This window comes from Ornithorhynchus anatinus, chromosome 1, assembly GCF_004115215.2.
Source record: "Ornithorhynchus anatinus isolate Pmale09 chromosome 1, mOrnAna1.pri.v4, whole genome shotgun sequence".
Taxonomy (NCBI): domain Eukaryota; kingdom Metazoa; phylum Chordata; class Mammalia; order Monotremata; family Ornithorhynchidae; genus Ornithorhynchus; species Ornithorhynchus anatinus.
In genome coordinates this window covers 148,243,321-148,261,493 of record NC_041728.1, presented here as the reverse complement: position 1 = coordinate 148,261,493, position 18,173 = coordinate 148,243,321, and the positions used below count along the sequence as shown (strand labels likewise).

Genomic DNA, 18,173 nt, shown 5'->3' with positions numbered 1-18,173 from the left:
GTGCAGTGCTGAGGAGATGGAACGGGAGCGGGGAGGAGCAGAAGGAAAGGGAGGAGAAGAGGGTTTAGCTGCAGAGAGGTGAAGGGGGGGTAGAGGGAGCAGAGGGAAAAGGGGAGCTCAGTCTGGGAAGGTCTCTTGGAGGAGGTGAGCTTTAAGTAGGGATTTGAAGAGGGGAAGAGAATGAGTTTGGCCGAGGTGAGAAGGGAGGGCGTTCCAGGACCGCGGGAGGACGTGGCCCGGGGGTCGGCGGCGGGATGGGCGAGACCGAGGGACGGCGAGGAGGTGGGCGGCAGAGGAGCGGAGCGTGCGGGGTGGGCGGTAGAAAGAGAGAAGGGAGGAGAGGTAGGAAGGGACAAGGTGATGAAGAGCCTCGAAGCCTAGAGTGAGAAGTTTTTGTTTCGTGCGGAGGTTTGCCGCTGCTGCTCCTGTCAAAGTGTGCTGAGAGGAAATCATTTGAATGAATGTGGTGAGAGAGTGTTCTGAGAATGGGAAAGATGTGTTTTTCCGTCTTCATACATTACTTTCCTTTTCTAGTGTCTGCCTCTCTGTGTCTCTCTGGCTCTGTATCTATTCTCTGTCTGTGTTTCTGACTCTTCCTTTCCAACCTTTTTCTCTTCCCTATTCCTGGTCCTTCAGAGGCCCATCCCTCTTAAAGGAAGTAAAATCAATCAGTGGTAGTCATTGAGGGCTCACTGTGGACAGAGCATTGTTAAGTTCTTGAGAGAGTACAGTGCAGCAGAGTCGGTAGAAACGTTCCCCGCTCATCACGAGTGTAGTAAGCCATAGTTCGGTTTACTAGTTCAATTTCTTTCATTCTACGTGGTGATGGTGATCATGAGAACAATAATAATAGTTTGGATGCTAAAATTTTCACAAAAGATATATTTTCAAAGTGACCTGAGATCAAAAGTGTATACATAAAATATCTATGGCCCATTCACAGGAATGAATTTCCATAGGCCTGTGGTCAGCCGTAACTATGTTGGGAGAACAGGATCTCAGTTCAGTTCTACTGGAAACAGGGTTCATTTCTTTTGAATCAGGAGAAGTCAGGCATGCTTCCAACCTCCGTGCAGATGAGTTTGAAGTGGTAGCCCTTTATGTAACAAAAAAAGCATTAACGGGAGAGTAGTCGGTGCCTCAGATCGATCAGAAATGAAAGGAGCGTGTAAAGCTTTTAGAACCAATTAATTCCTGTCTGCTTGCCGTTTCCCAAGTGTAATTAATGGCCCTATTTGTTATTAGAGAAGAATCTTGTTATCTGGCTGAGTGGAGCTGTGTTTAATAGTACTGAACAAGAAGATATATCAGATAGCGAGAGCAAGCATTTATGTAATGCAGGGACAGAAGACTCAATACAGTTACCCAAGAGCAAATAAGAGTGTCTAATAATAGACCCAAAAGAAGGAATTTCCCTGAGGCTTTTTATATACTTACCAGAATGGAAGGGTTCCTGAGAAGGCATCTGGCCTTTCTTTCCCTTGCAGACAAGCAGAGCGGTTCCAAATTATTGTATGAGAGTAGGTAGGTTGAGACCATTATTTGATCCTAGCATTATGTGGACAGTGAAAAACAGCATGGCCTACTGGATAAAGCACAGGTCTGGAAGCCAGAGGAACTGGTTTCTTATCCTGGCTCCGCCACCTGCCTCCTGCGTGACCTTGGACAAGTCACTTAACTCCTCTGGGCCTCAGTTTCCTCAATTGCAAAGGGGGATTCAGTACTTGTTCTCTCTCCTACTTAAGCTGTGAACCCAATGTGGGACGGGGACTGTGTCTTACCCTGTATCTAGCCCAGCCCTTAGAACACTGCTTGACCCATAGTAAGCACTTAGCAGATACCATTAAAAATAAATAGTTTCATTTTAAGACAAGAAGTAATACTTTGATCATGAAGAATTCTTCTTTGCTTGTTCCGTATTAGCAGACCATCGCTACAGAGTTCCATGCTTTCTTTTCTTTGGGGAGTGGAGACTGGATCCCTACCTCCTCTTCAGAAAAGTCAACAAGGAATATTTGGGATTCTGAACCACAAGTAAATAGGAAAGCAGCATAATATTATAGAGCTAAAGAGACAATAGGTACTGCTTATTTTGAAAAAGTATATACTAATAACAATACTGTAATCTCATCGTGGGAAGGAAACTTGTCTACATGACTTAAAGGAAAGAGGACGGGCCTGAGAGTCAGAGGACATTGGTTTTTATTCTGGCTCTACCACATGTCTGTTGTGTGACCTTGGGTAAGTCACTTAACTTCTCTATGCCTCGGTTACCTCATCTGTAAAATGGGGATTAAGACCGTAAGCCCCATGTGGGACAGGGACTGTGTCCAACCTGATTACCACAGTGCTTATAACAGTGCTTGGCACATCACATAGTAAGCTCTTTACAAATACCACAATCTTTATTATTATTATTATTATTATTAATTTGGTTATATTGGTACTCTCCCAAGCTCTTACTACAATGCTCTGCCCACAGTAAGTGCTCAATAAATACGACTAACTGATCGATTAATTAACAATAATGATTGCTCGGTTGCAGTGGAGAGGGGTTCTAATCCTGGCTCTGCTGCTTGTCTTCTGTGTGACCTTGGGCAACTCACTTCACTTCTCTGTGCCTCAGTTACCTCATCTGTAAAATGGGGATTAAGACTGTGAGCCCCCCCATAAGACGCGAACTGGGTCCAACCTGATTAACTTGTATCCATCCCAGTGCTTAGTACAGTGCCTGGCACATAGTAAGTGCTTAAATGCCATAGTTATTATTACTGTTACTACTAGAAGCACCTTGAACACTCCACCTCTGCCTTGCCTCTCTGTTGTTCTCTTATTTCCAGGACTGCAGCTGCCTTTGTTGTCCTACTTTCAATTCAGCTTGCGCGTTCAAGTAGGAGCCCAGAAAAAGGCTAAAATACACGGAGACACTTCTCCCCTCTCATCCCTGCTCCTTCCTTCCCTCCCATCTTCCTTTTCTCACATGCCAGGTTTCTGACTAATCCAGTAGGAAAATGGGACTCAAAAATCTTCCCTACACCGTCGAACATTATACCTAGGACTGGTCCTTCCCATGAGACTGAAATCTAGTATTCAGTCCATCTTATTTATTGAGCACTTACTGTGTGCAGAGTACTGTACTAAGCACTTGGAAAATACAATATAGCAATAAAGAGAGAGTCCCTGCCCACAGTGGGCTTAGAGCCTAGTATTCAGCCTCATTTCTCAGAGCGAAGCAGCCTGGCCTAGTGGAAAGAGCCCAGGCCTAGGAATCAGAGGTCCTGGGTTCAAACAATCAATCAATCATATTTATTGAGTGTTTACTGTGTGCAGAGCACTGTACTAAGGGCTTGGGAGAGTATAATATAACAATGAACAGACGCCTTCCCTGTCCACAATGAGCTTACAGTCTAGGGGGGGAGACAGACATTAATATAAATTACAGATATGTACATAAGTGCCACGGGGTTGAGGGAGGGGTGAATAAAGGGAGCAAATCGAAGTGCAAGGGCAGTGCAGAAGGGAGTGGCCATTCATTCTCAGTCTCCTTTTCAGGGTCGTCCTCCCCCTCCCATCCTCTAACTGTGGGGGTCCCTCAAGGTTCAGTTCTGGGTCCCCTTCTATTCTCCATCTACACCATTGCCTTGGAGAACTCATTCACTCCCATGGCTTCAACTACCATCGCTATGCGGACGATACCCAACTCTACATCTCTCCCCTGATCTCTTTCCCTTTCTCCAGGCTCACATCTCCTCCTGCCTTCAAGACATCTCTACTTGGATGTCCTCCCGTCACCTCAAACTAAACGTGTCCATAACAGAGCTCCTTAATCTTCCCACCCAAACCCTGTCCTCTCTCGGACTTTTCTGTCACTGTAGATGGCACCCCCATCCTTCCCAACTCACAAGCCTGTAACCTTGGTGTTATCCTTGACTCCTCTCTGTCATTCAACCCACATATTCAGTCCATCACCAAATCCTGTCGATCCCACCTTCACAACATCGCTAAAATCCACCCTTTCCTCTCCATCCAGAGGGCTACTACATTAATACAATCACTCATCACAATCCCACCTAGAGTAAGGCATCGGCCTCCTTGCTCACTTTCCAACCTCCTACACATCTTCACTCCAGTCCATACTTCACTCCACTGTCCTATCGTCTTTCTACAGAAACATTCAGGACATATCTCCGCCCCCCTCTCAAAAATCTCCAGTGATTGCCTATCCACCTCCAAATCAAACAAAAACTCCTCACCACTGACTTTAAAGCTCTCCATCACCTTGCACCCTCCTACCTCACCTCGCTTCTCTCCTTCTACAACCCAGCCCGTACACTTCGCTCCTCTGCTAACCTTCTCACTGTGCCTGTCTCGCTGCCGACGCCTGGCTCACAGCCTACCTTTGTCCTGGAACTCCCAACTTCCTCAAATCCGTCAGACAATTAATATCCTCCCATTCAAAACTTTACTGAAGGCACATCTCCTCCAAGAAGCCTTCACAGAGGAAGCCCCACTTTTCCTCATCTCCCACTCCCTTCTGTGCAACCCTGACTTGCTTTCTTTGCTCTTCCTCCACCTTTCCTGCCCTACAGCACTTCTGTATATATCTGTAATTTTATTCATTTATATTGATGTCTATTTGTATTAATGTTTGTCTCTCCCCTTGCCCTCCCCGCCCCCAGACTGTGAGCTCATTGTGGGCAGGTATTGTCACTTTATTGCTGTATTATACTTTCCCAAGTGCTTAGTACAGTGCTCTGCACACTGTAAACACCTAATAATTATGACCGACTGAATGAATAAAAGAGAAATTGAGGGCTTAGTCAGGGAAGTCTTTTGGAGAAGATGTGCCTTCAATAAGTCTTTGAAAATGAGTTCTAATCCCAGCTCTGCCAGTTGCTTGCCGTGTGACCTTGGGCAAATCACTTCACTTCTCTTTGCCTCAGTTTCCTCAACTGTAATATGGGGATCAATACCTGTTTTCCCTCCTACTTTGACTGTGAGCCTCATGCCCGATAGGGACTGTGTCCAACCTAAATAACTTGTACCTACTCCACGCTTAGAATAGTGCTGGACACATAGTAAGTGCTTAACAAATACAATAATAATTAAGAAGAGGAAGAAGTGGTGTGGCCTAGTGGAAAGATAAAAACAAAACCAACCTAAAGATCTTCATTTATAGAAAACTGAGCTATGTCAAAAAGAGAACCTTAAATAGCAAAAATATAAATGGAGTAAGTTAAAAGTAAGTAAAAGTTAAAAGGAGTATGTAATGGCCATAAAATATTATGGTGGTTACGAATCACCATGTAATAATAATAGTGGTATTTGTTAAGTGCTTATTCTGTGCCAAGCACTATACTAAACAGTGGGATAGGCTCAAGATAATCAAGTTGGACACAGTCCCTGTTCCACATGGGACTCACAGTCCAAGAGGGAGGGAGAGCAGATATTTTATCCTATTTTTCAGATCATGTAACTGAGGCATAGAGAAGTTTAAATGACTTCTCCAAGGTCACGCAGCAGGGAAGTGACAGAGCTGGGATTAGAACCCAGGTCCTCTGACTTGTAGGTCCATGCTCTTTCTACAAAGCCACATGTTTCTCTATTTAGAGACCTTGTTAAAATGTGTTCCACGGAAACAAAACGAAAGAAACAGAGGATCAAACAGAAATCCTACGTGGCTAACTTGCAAGATAAAAGCACGGTATCGTGGATAGAGCACGGGCCAGGGAGTCAGAAGGTCATGGTTTCCGTTCCCAGTTCTGCCACTTGCCTGCTGTGCAGCCTTGGGAAAGTCACTTCCCTTCTCTATGCCCTCGTTCCCCGCTCTGTAAAATGGGGATTGAGATTGGAAGCTCCACATGGGACAGGGACTATGTCCAACCCAATCTGCTTGTATTCACTCCAGCATTTAGTACAGTGCTTGGCACATAGTAAGCACATAACAAATGCTGTAATTATTAAAAGGGATCATCAGAAAGAGTCAGCCTTTAAAAAGTGGAAAACTTAACCAAGTGAGAATGGAAATGATATTAAAATAGCAGTGACTATTATTGTATTAATTTAAGCAATCATGTTCCAACAGTCCTGCCGTTTGTCGTTCCAGCAGTAAGCATATAACTTAGGGAATTGATTGGGAGATGTAAATTCCAAGCACTTAATACAGTGCTCTGCACACAGTAAGCGCTCAATAAATACGATTGAATGAATGAATGAATGAGACCTGGTTTAAGTCGCACTAGAGAAATGGCTTCTGGGTTTCTGCTATAAATGATGAAGCTTTCTGACCAAAAAGCTACGTAGGCCCTCCACAAGGTGGAAAGGCTGAGCAGAAATCCTGGAAAATTGTTGACTAGTTTGGGCAGTGAAGACTGATTGAGCTACTAAGCAACCACTTACTCTGACGGCGCTCGTGCATTCTCATGATACTGTGTTTAGAAACTAAGAATTTATTTCTTGAATTTTCAGTGGTAGACTTTTAGGAGAGGGTGATTAGTCAGTAGATTTCTTTTCTCTGTGTGGTTCATTCATTCATTCAATAGTATTTATTGAGCGCTGACTGTGTGCAGAGCACTGTACTAAGCGCTTGGAATGTACAAATCGGCAACATATAGAGACAGTCCCTGCCCACTGATGGGCTAACAGTCTAATCGGGGGAGACAGACAGACAAAAACAATAGCAATAAATAGAATCTAGGGAGTGAACATCTCATTAAAACAATAGCAATAAATAAAATCTAGGTGATGGACATCTCATTAACAAAATAAATAGCGTAATAAAAATATATACAATTGAGCGGACGAGCACGGTGCTGAGGGGAGGAGAAGGGAGGGGGGAGGAGGGGAAGGGAGAGGGAGAGGAGCAGAGGGAAAGGGGCGAAAAGAGGGCTTAGCTGAGAGGAGGTGAAGTGGGGGGGAAGAGAGGGAGCAGAGGGAGCAGAGGGAAAAGGGGAAGCTCATTCTGGGAAGGCCTCTTGGAGGAGGTGAGCTCTAAGTAGGGCTTTGAAGAGGGGAAGAGAATTAGTTTGGCGGAGGTGAGGAGGGAGGGCATTCCAGGATAGCGGGAGGACGTGGCCCATGGGTCGACGGCGGGATAAGTGAGAAAGGGGGACGATGAGGAGGTGGGCGGCGGAGGAGCGGAGCGTGCGGGGTGGGCAGTGGAAAGAGAGAAGGGAGGAGAGGTAGGAGGGGGCAAGGTGACAGAGAGCCTTGAAGCCTAGAGTGAGAAGTTTTTGTTTCGTGCGGAGGTGTATAGGCAACCACTGGAGGTTTTTAAGAAGGAGAGTGACAGGACCAGAGTGTTTCTGCAGGAAGATGAGCCGGACAGCGGAATGAAGAATAGACTGGAGCGGGGAGAGACAGGAGGAAGGGAGATCACAGATAAGGCTGACACAGTAATCCAGGCGGGATATTATGAGAGCCTGTACCAGTAAGATAGCCGTTTGGGTGGAGAGGAAAGGGCGGATCTTGGCAGTATTATAAAGGTGAGACTGGCCGGTTTCGGTGACGGATCGGATGTGTGGGGTGAACGAGAGAGCCGAGTCAAAGATGACACCGAGGTTGCGGGCTTGAGAGACGGGAAGGATGGTCGTACCGTTCACAGTGAGAGGGAAGTCAGGAAGAGGGCAGGGCTTGGGAGGGAAGATAAGGAGCTCAGTTTTGGACATGTTGAGTTTTAGGTGGCGGGCAGACATCCAGGTAGAGACATGTTGAAGGCAGGAGGAGATACGAGCCTGAAGGGAGGGAGAGAGGACAGAGGCAGAGATGTAGATCTGTGTGTCATCTACATAGAGATGATTGTTGAAGCCATGAGAGCGAATGAGTTCACCGAGGGAGTGAGTGTAGATGGAGAACAGAAGAGGGCCAAGAACTGACCCTTGAGGAACCCCAACAGTTAGAGGATGGGAGGGGGAGGAGGAGCCCGCAAAGGAGACCGAGAATGACCGGCCAGAGAGATAAAAGGAGAACTGGGAGAGGACGGAGTCCGTGAAGCCAAGGTGAGATACGGTGTGGAGGAGAAGGGGATGGTCAGCAGTGTCAAAGGCAGCTGAGAGGTCAAGGAGGATTAGGAATGAGTAGGAGCCATTCGATGTGGCAAGAAGGAGGTCATGGGTGACCTTAGAGAGGGCAGTCTCGATAGAGTGGAGGGGACGGAAGCCAGATTGGAGGGGGTCCAGGAGACAATGGGAGTTAAGGAATTCTAGGCAGCGAGTGTAGATGACTCGTTCTAGGAGCTTGGAAAGGAAGGGTAGTAGGGAGATGGGGCGATAACTGGAAGAGAAAGTGGAGTCGAGAGAGGGTTTTTTTAGGATGGGGGAGACGTGGGCATGTTTGAAGGCAAAGGGGAAGGAGCCATTGGAGAGTGAGCGGTTAAAAATAGAAGTTAAGGAGGGGAGGAGGGAAGGGCGATGGTTTTTATAAGGTGAGCGGGAATGGGATCCGAGGCACAGGTGGAGGGGATGGCACTTGCAAGGAGGGAGGAGATCTCCTCTGAGGATACTGCAGGGAAAGATGGGAAAGTAGGGGAAGTGTGGGAAAGTGTGGTGGGTCTTGTATGGCCGTCTACCACCAGGTTGAGCCTATTTTGTGAACCTAGAGTTCACAGATTTCGTGGTCCAACATCCGACTTGTCAATTTAAAATTTTGTGTGACCTTGGGTGAGCCACTTCACTTCTCTGTACCTCTGTTTCCACTCATCTGAAAAATTCAGTCCTTCTTCCCCTCCTACTTATGCTGTGAGCCCCATGAGGAACAGGGACTCTGCCAAACCTGCTTAACTTTTATCTAGCCTAGGAGTGAGAACAATGCTTGACACACAGTAAGTGCTTAACAATTATAATAATAATATTATTGAACTGCATTGTTTGTTGCAGCCCCTTCAGCTGAAGAAGTGTCCTGCCTGTTAAAAAGCCTATGTGTGCATTTTGTGATGTGCTGCCCCTCTTGAAGCAACATGGGTTAGTGGATAGAGCATGGGGCTGGGGGTCAGAAGGACTTGGGTTCTAATCCCGGCTCTGCCACTTGTCTGCTGTGTGTGACCTTGGGCAAGTCACTTAAATCCTCTGTGACTCAGTTCCCTCATCTGTAAAAGGGGAATAAAGACTGTAAGCCCCATATGGTGGGACATGGACTGTGTCTAACCTGATTGACTTGTATCTACCTCAGTGCTCAGTACGGTGCCTGACGCATAGTAAGCACTTAACCAATACCATTTAAACCCTGACACGACTCTCAGTCCATGCTCTGGGAAAAAAAAATAAACCCCCCAAACTGGCATGGAGCAAGAGAACGCAAGTGTTGCCGGACAAATCGCTAGCACTCTAGCCATTCTCTTCCTCCCTCGGTTTCAGAATCAAGGTTCATCTAATGCTCTGGGAAGGGTCTTCATCATCGTCCCCTCCTATGTCTCAGGTCCCGTGGTAGTATAAGACCATCAGATAAGCACAATCTCTGCTGCACACAAGGTTTACAATCTAAGAGGTAGGCAGTTCAGGTGTCCACAAAATAAGGAGTCACAGAAATTTGAAGGTCATCTTACAGAATGTTGCAGTGCTTCTAATGTCCTTCAGATATATTAATAACAGGATGCTGGTTAGGGGATGCATGGAACCGTCCGATTATCATTGCGCAGAAGGCCAAAAAGAGATTGCTGAGGAGTTGAAAATATTCTACAGTTTGGTTTTGGTACAGGGAGATGTTAGGGAGTTAAACACCTGATTGATTTTCATAGCAGACAGGAGGAATCGGATCACACTGTGGTAATGACACAGGTTCTGTAGACCTAGCTGATAAACAATATGTAATGGTTTTATAAGAAGATGCTACTGACTGTAAAATTCATCTGTGACTGACAAAGCCAGTGCAAATCTTCATTTCCAAACTTTTGTGCACATCAAAAGGCTTAGCCCATGGTTGATGTTTATAGCACCTGTTGCTATTTTTGCTTTCGTCTCCCTATCTCCTGTCCCTTACAGACATTTTGCTCAAAAAGAGCTGCTTCTTTCTTGATTACAATATGCCATTTTATGGCTGTGTTGGTTCTTCCTCAGTGATTGTCCCTCAGTTTCTAGTTGGGGAATTTAGCAGTGCCTGAGGTTTGTTTTACCATGTCCTTGAAATGTTTCCTCTGCTCCCCCGGCTTTCGGTTTCCCCAGTTTCAGGTCTCCATATAGTAGTTATTTGGGGATCCAATGTGGTCTAGCAGAAAGAGCACAGATCTAGGAGTCAAAGGACCTGAGTTCTTATCCTGGCACTGCCACGTGTCTACTGTGAGACCATGGGCAAATCACTTAATTTTTCTGTGCCTCAGTTACCTCATCTATAAAATAGGAATTAAATCCTACTCCCTTCTACTTAGACTGTAAGCCCTATGCGGGACAGGGACTGTGTCCAACCTGATTAGCTTGTACCTACCCCAGTGCTTAGAACAGTGCTTGATGCATAGTAAGCCCTTAAAAGATTACTGTTATTATTATTGTTATATGCCCCATCCAGAGTGAATGTACTGGATGTGTATGTACCCTTTAAGCCTGTGATATTCACCTCACCCTCAACCCCACAGCATATCCAAATTTAATTAAGTATTCATTCATTCAGTAGTATTTATTGAGCGCTTACTATGTGCAGAGCACTGTACTAAGCGCTTGGAATGTACAAATTGGTAACAGATAGAGGCAGTCCCTGCCTTTTGTTGGGCTTGCAGTCTAATCAGGGTGGGCAGACAGACAAAAGCATTAGCAATAAATAGAATCAAGGGGATGAACATCTCATTAAAACAGTAACAAATAAATAGAATAATAGAATCAAGGTGATGTACATCTCATTAACAAAATAAATAGGGTAATGAAAATATATACCGTTGAGCGGACGAGTGCAGTGCCGAGGGGAGGGGAAGGGAGAGGGGGAGGAGCAGAGGGAAAGGGGTGGAAAGAGGGCTTAGCTGAGGGAAGGTGAAGGGGGGGTAGAGGGGAAGCAGAGGGAGCAGAGGGAAAAGGGGAGCTCAGTCTGGGAAGGCCTCTTGGAGGAGGTGAGCTCTGTCTCCCTCTCTAATAATAATAATTATTATTATAATTATGTACTTATTAGTTACTTATTAGTCAATTACTATATGCCATGCACTGTTCTAAGCACTGGGGTAGATACAGGGTTGTCAGGTTGGATACGGTCCCCATCCCACATAGGGCTCACGGTCTAGATACAAGGGAGTAGGATTGAATTCCCATTTTACAAATGGGGCAACTGAGGCACCGAGAAGTTAAATGACTTGCCCAAGGTCACAGAGCAGACAAGTGATAGCAAGCTTGTGACGGGAAGCTCTTTGTGGGCAAGGATCTTGACTACCACCTCTCTCTCATTGTACTCTCCCAAGCGGTTAGTACAGTGTTCTGCCACAGTGATGCTAAATCAATTAATAGCAGGACGCTGGCTATTATTAAGTGCTTACTGTGTGCAGAGCCCTCAAATAAGCTCTTGGGAGAGTACAATCTAATAGAATCGATAGACGCATTCTCTGCCCACAAGGAGCTTTCAGCCTAGAAGGGGGAGATAGACATTTAAAATAAATAAATGTTACGATATGCAAGTAAGTGCTGAGGGTGGGGTGAATGTCAAATTCTTTAATAGTGCAGAAACAAGTGCAAGGAAAAGGAGTAGGGGAAAAGAGGGCTTAATCGGGGAAGGCCTCTTGGAGGAGATGTGATTTGAATAAGCCTTGAAGAGGGGGACAGTGGTCGTCTGTCGTATATGGAGGAGGGAAAGAGTTCCAGGTAAGAGGGAGGATGTGGGCCAGTGACTGGGGTCAAAAAAGATGATACTGAGGTACACTAAGTTGGCATTAGAGGAGCGTTATGGGCAGACTGAGCTCTAGTAAGGAGATCAGCGAGGTGAGGTTTTGGTAGGGGGTGAGCTGAATGAGCGCTTTAAAGCCGATGGTAAGGAGTTTCCGTTAGATGCGAAGATGGATGGGCAACCACTTGAGATTCTTTAGGAGTTATATTGTATTTTTTTTTCATATAATGGTATTTGTTAAGCCCTTACTATGTGCAAAGCACTGTTCACAGCACCGGGATACGAGGTTATCAGGTTGTCTCATGTGGGGCTCACAGGCTTACATTTTACAGATGAGGGACCTGAGGCACAGAAAAGTTAAGTGACTTGCCTAAAGTCACACAGCTGACAAGTGGCAGAGGCAGGATTAGAACCCACAACTACTGACTCCCAAGCCCGTGCTCGTTCCACTAAGCCATGCTGCCAAGCACTTAGTAGAGAGAAGCAGCGTGGCACAGTGGAAAGAGCCCGGGCTTGGGAGTCGGAGTTCATGGGTTCGAATCCCGGCTCCGCCGCTTGCCAGCTGTGTGACTTTGGGCAAGTCACTTAACTTCTCTGTGCCTCAGTTACCTCATCTGTAAAATGGGATTAAAACTGTGAGCCCCACGTGGGACAACCTGATCACCTCGTATCCCCCAATGCTTAGAACAGTGCTTTGCCCATAGTAAGCACTTAACAAATACCACCATTTATTTTGTTTTAGTACAGTGCCCTGCACATAGTAAGCTCTCAGTAAATAGGAATGATTGACTGAGAGACAGGAGGCAAGGGAGGTCAGCAAGGAGGCTGATGGGATCAAGCTGGGATAGGATAAGTGTTTGGACTGATATGATAGTAGTTTGGATGGAGCAGAAAGGGTGGAATTTAGCAATGTTGTGAAGGTTGAACTGGCAGAATTTGGTGACAGATTGAATATGTGCGTTGAAGGAGAGCAGCAGGTCAAGGATAATGCCAAGGTTATGGCATTCTCCCTTGAGAAATAGTAAGGATAGAGGTGCCATCTACAGTGATGGAAAGACGTGGAGAGGACAGGGTTTGGGTATGAAGATGAGTTCTGCTTTGGACATGTTTAGTTTGAAGTGTTGGTAGGACGTCCGGGTAGAGATGTCCTGAAGGCAGGATAAAATGTGAGACAGGAGAGAAGGTCAGAGGTCAGGGTGCTGGTTTACCAGAAGAAATATTAGGGATGTAGAGGGAAAATTTAGGAATGTTAACTATGCATTGGAAACCACTTGGAGGGTGTCAAAGGGTAACCTTCCAAGTATCCTTTGGCAGAAGCCCCCGGAATGGATGGACAATTGGTCTGATCCAGTAATGGCGATGTCCACTAATGGCATTGCTTACATTCTAATGCTTAAAATTCTTACCCCAGAGTAGATTTCCCCTCACAGGGTCACACCCGGCGAGTTTCCAGGATTCTACCAGTCTCGACTACTGGAAGGAGAGGCAAGCCGAGGCATATTGGTTCATTCAGTCGTATTTATTGAGCGCTTGCTGTGTGCAGAGCACTGTACTAAGCACTTGGAAAGTACATCCATTCCAGTCCCAGCTGGGACAGTGGCTAGTGAGTGGAAGGTGATCTTATACAGGTCAAAACTCTCCTGCGCTGAGCAGCAGTGGCGGGGGAGAGAATCGAGGACGGAGAATTCAGTTTTACTACAAGGAAGGAGGTAATGGAAAACCGCTTCTGTATTTTTACCAAGAAAACTCTGGATCCGCTATCAGAACGATTGCAGATGGAGGTGGGGCGTCCTGGGAGAGACGCCTCCGTGGAGACACTTTGGGTCGGAAATGACACGACAGCGTAAGAGAAGAGAAGGGTAGAATACTTTGTGTGTGTGCACGTGTATATAGAGGCAGGTAGGCAGCATGGCTGAGGAAAAGTCTGATACCTAAGATGACAAATAATTGTCACAGATGCTAAGCTTCTCCATTAGATTGAAGCGCCGTACTCTTTGAAGCCCGTAATTCAGTGTTCTGAACGCATTTAAACCCTCAAAAATACAGTTGTTCAATCGAGGTAACATTAACCAAACACTTGGACATCTTGGGACAAAAGTTGTACCGCGTGTTGAAAAGGATTGTGACTTGCTTTCAAGTTTTAATTTGCATGCAATCATAGTTAACCTCTCCACCCCTGTTCAACATCTCCCCTTGAAACTTGAACCTGAAGTTTGCTCTATAAACCAAACTTTTCCTGATGCATCTTCACTTGCAAATCACTAAAACCCATGATTTTTTGCTAGACTAAATCAGATATGAGTCTTTGAACCCATCTGTTTTCATTCCTGTTTTCAGAAGTCGCTTCAAAAGTGGATGGTAGGAAACGGAATTCCAGTACTAAAAAAACCCCACATTTTAAAATAACACAATAGAACTTCCGTCTTAAGAAATTTGTTTCCAAAGTATGCATTTGACCCCCAAATGACCAAGACTTTGAGCAGTAGAAAACTACTCTCATCAACTTCAACAGATTTTTCAAATGATTTAACATTTATTGACTCTTAACAATGAGCCAGGCTCAGCATAGAAATGGAAAAAAAAAAGCCTCAACTCTGTAATTATTGTCGTTATTTACTTGTGTGTATGGTTGCCTATACATTGGAATATTCTTTGATTTTTCCCTTTTTTTTTTTTTAAGTGGTTTGGCCTCACCACAGGCAATGAGAGAAACAGGGTCTTATCTGTTTCCATTTGCTTTGTTCAGGCCTTGCACAATTCCGTGCCCAGAGAACAGTTAATAAAACCGGTGTTTTGGAGAATGATAACAGCGCCTAACCCCGGTCATAAAACAATTGAAGTGATTTAAGCCTTTTCAAATTTTGCAGCCAAAAGCATGGTTGGAAGTCAGAAAATCAGTCCCCAGATGACCTGGGTTCTAATCCTGGCTCCGCCACTTTTCCGCTGTGTGGGCACGTCACTTAACTTCTCTGTGCCTCAGTTACCTCATCTGTAAAAATGGGGATTAAAAAATGTGAGCCCCACATGGGACAATCTGATTACCCTTTATCTACCCCAGCACTTAGAACAGTGCTCAGCACATAGTAAACACTTAACAAATACCATAATTATTATTATTATTCAGTTACCTCAATTGTAAAACAGAGATTAAGACTGTGAACACTGTGTGGAATATAGATTGGGTCCAACCTGACGAGCTTGTATTTACGCCTGCACTTGGTACAGTTCCTGGAACATAGTAAATGCTTAACAAGTACCATTAAAAAAAGGTTTCTCACGTATTCAAGGAATTTAACATCTTTTTCTTTTGTGTCTGCGTGTTTCCAAGGGAGATCTCCAGGACCTGGGAAAACTGCTGATGCAGGGCTCTTTCAATGTATGGACTGACCACAAGAAAGGTCACAACAAGGTGAAGGACTTAGCCAGGTTCAAACCCATGCAGCGACACCTCTTCTTGTACGCCAAACTCTTGCTCTTCTGTAAAAAGCGGGAAGATAACGCCGACGGACACGAGAAGTCTCCTTTGTACAGCTTTAAAAACTCTCTGAAGGTATACGGGGCCTACAGACATATGAAGTATGAAACCATGATCCTTTTTCTGTGATCTTCTGTTCTGCAGATGATAACGTAAGAGTTTTGCAGACGCCTCTTGGCTGTAAACTCTCCCACGGCGAGCTTACAGTCTAGAAAGAGAGACAGCCATTAATATAAGTAAATAAATTACAAATATGTACATAAGTGCTGTGGGGCGGGGTGGGAGAGGGGGATGAATAAAGGGATCAAGTCAGGGTGATGCAGAAGGGAGTGGGAGAAAAGGAAATGAGGGCTTAGTCAGGGAAGGCCTTTTGGAGGAGATGGGCCTGAGTCAGGAACGATGTGGGAACAAGAAAACAAATTTTGCACCCCTAATAAGCTGTTTTTCAAACCCCACCAGTGCCTGGAGACAGCTAACTGGAGAGAGACCCTTGAGGGTTGATTCAGTTCAGAGGGCTTTCCTAGTTTCAGAAATCTGCTTACAGGAAAGCAGATAGGGAGGAAAGGATATTCAGGGTCGGGGTGGGGGGGGCGGGGGGGGAGCCGAGGAAACAATTGTGATTGTCCAAATTTTCCATCCCTAGCCCACAGCTCTTATCAGACACTGGGGAAGTCCAGAGTTTGCAGAACTCAAGTGGGAATAGGGCTTCTGAAGGAGAGGGGGAGAAGGGGGAGATGTAGCCCCCTTTCAGTACTGCAGTCAGGGAGGAGAGCGGAAAGGAGGACCGCACAGCAATGACAAATATTACTGCCACCTAAAATTTATGGTCCACTTGGACCTAGAGAAGCAGCATGATGTAGTGGATAGAGCACGGGCCTGGGAGTCAGAATAATAATGATGGTATTTGTTAAGCGCTTACTATGTGCCGAGCACTGTTCTGAGCGCTGGGGTAGATACAGGGTAATGAGGTAGTCCCACATGAGGCTCACAGTCTCAATCCCCATTTTACAGATGAGGCAACTGAGGAGGTCATGGGTTCTAATTCCGCTCCACCACTTGTTTGCTCTGTGACCTGGGGCAAGTCACTTCATTTCTCTGGGCCTCAGTTACCGCCTATAAAATAGGGATTGCAACTGAGCCCCACAGGGGACAGGAACTGCGTCCAACCCAATTTGCTTGTTTCCACCCCATTCATTCATTCAATCTGATTTACTGAGTGCTTACTCTGTGCAGAGCACTGTACTAAGTGCTTGGAATCTACACTTCAGTGCCTGACACCTAGTAAGCACTTAACAAATACCATAGTTATTATTATTCATAAATCTGCTTCTGGAGGGAATTAGGGGGGATTATAAGGAAGGATTCAGTCAGTCCATCATATTTATTGAGCACTTACTGTGTGCTGAGCACTGTACAAAATGCTTGGGAGAGGACAATATAACAATAAACAGACACATACCCTGTCCACAGTGAGCTTGCAGTCTAGACGGAGAGGCAGACGTTAATATAAATAAGTAAATTATGAATACGTACGTAAGTGCTGTAGGGGTGTAGGTGGGGTGATGAATAAAGGGAGCTAGTCAAGGCGACACAGAAGGGAGTGGGAGAAGGGGAAAGGAGGGCTTAGTCGGGGAAGGCCTCTTGGAGGAGACGCGGCATCGATGAGGCTTTGAATGGGGGAAGCGCCATTGTCTGTCGGATATAACAATAATAATAATATTGGTATTTGTTAAGCGCTTACTTTGTGCAGAGCATTGTTCTAAGCGCTGGGGGAGATACAGGTAATCAGGTTGTCCCACGTGAGGCTCACAGTTAATCCCCATTTTACAGATGAGGTAACTGAGGCACATAGAAGTGAAGTGACTCGCCCACAGTCACACAGCTGACAAGTGGCAGAGCCGGGAGTCGAACCCATGACCTCTGACTCCGAAGCCCAGGCTCTTTCCACTGAGCCACGGAGGGAGGGCGTTCCAGGCTGGAGGCAGGATGTGGGCAAGAAACCGAAGCAGAGATAGAGACGGAGACACAGAGAGAGACTGACCGAGGGAGAGAATGTATTCAAGTACTACCGTAAGGTAGTGAGCAACTGAACTCTCAAGACAGAGCCTTGCATGGGCTGGAAATCTCTAGTCCAGCATGATTCGAGCTGAGCCAACTCTGTTCACCCCGGGACCTCCACTGGTGAGGAAAGAAGTCTGGACCTCACAGTTATTAGTGCATCACCAATGCTTAGCAGCTGCAGCTCTTCGGACCCAGAGCAGGACTTGATTTGTGCTGGGGCTTGCCCGGGGTTCAGCCCCAGACCGGTTGGGAGAGACGACGTCCGGGGAGGAGCGTAGTGAAGCCCAAGGGGAGCCCTGATTGGGGACCACTAGGGTGGGGTGGGTAAGGAATAGGGGAATGGCCATGGTGAACAATATAGCAAAACTGCTCAATTAATACCACTGACTGATTGGTTGTCCCTTCACATGACTGGTGGTGTTACGTGGAGCGTGCTGTTTAATGTAGGGGAAGCAGCGTGGCGCAGTGGAAAGAGCCTGGGCTTTGGAGGCAGGGGTCATGGGTTCGACTCCCGGCTCTGCCACTTGTCAGCTGTGTGACTGTGGGCGAGTCACTTCTCTGTGCCTCAGTTACCTCATCTGTAAAATGGGGATTCACTGTGAGCCTCACGTGGGACAGCCTGATTACCCTGTATCTACCCCAGCGCTTAGAACAGTGCCCTGCACCTAGTAAGCGCTTAACAAATACCAACATTATTAATGCCCACATTTGGGCCTTCCATACAGTAAAGCAGGAAGAACTCTCTGTGGGCTTCAGTCTAGGCTTGAGTAGTACCCGGCCTCAAGCTGAGACCTGGTAGCGGGGTAGGTCCGACGATAGTCCAGTGGGGGGACATAGAATGAGCACTCCA

The 18,173-nt window shown here is 46.0% G+C and overlaps 1 protein-coding gene across 9 annotated transcripts in view; it reads left to right on the top strand.

Annotated features, from left to right (window-relative positions):
- The window catches only part of MCF2L2 (MCF.2 cell line derived transforming sequence-like 2), a 482,616-nt gene that overhangs the window by 395,063 nt on the left and 69,380 nt on the right, over positions 1 to 18,173 (top strand). For all 9 annotated transcript variants that reach the window (XM_029058027.2, XM_029058038.1, XM_029058021.2 and 6 more), the window contains one exon: positions 15,116 to 15,337. In XM_029058027.2, the coding sequence (XP_028913860.1) occupies positions 15,116 to 15,337 (222 nt within the window). The remainder of the gene's footprint in view (positions 1 to 15,115; positions 15,338 to 18,173) is intronic.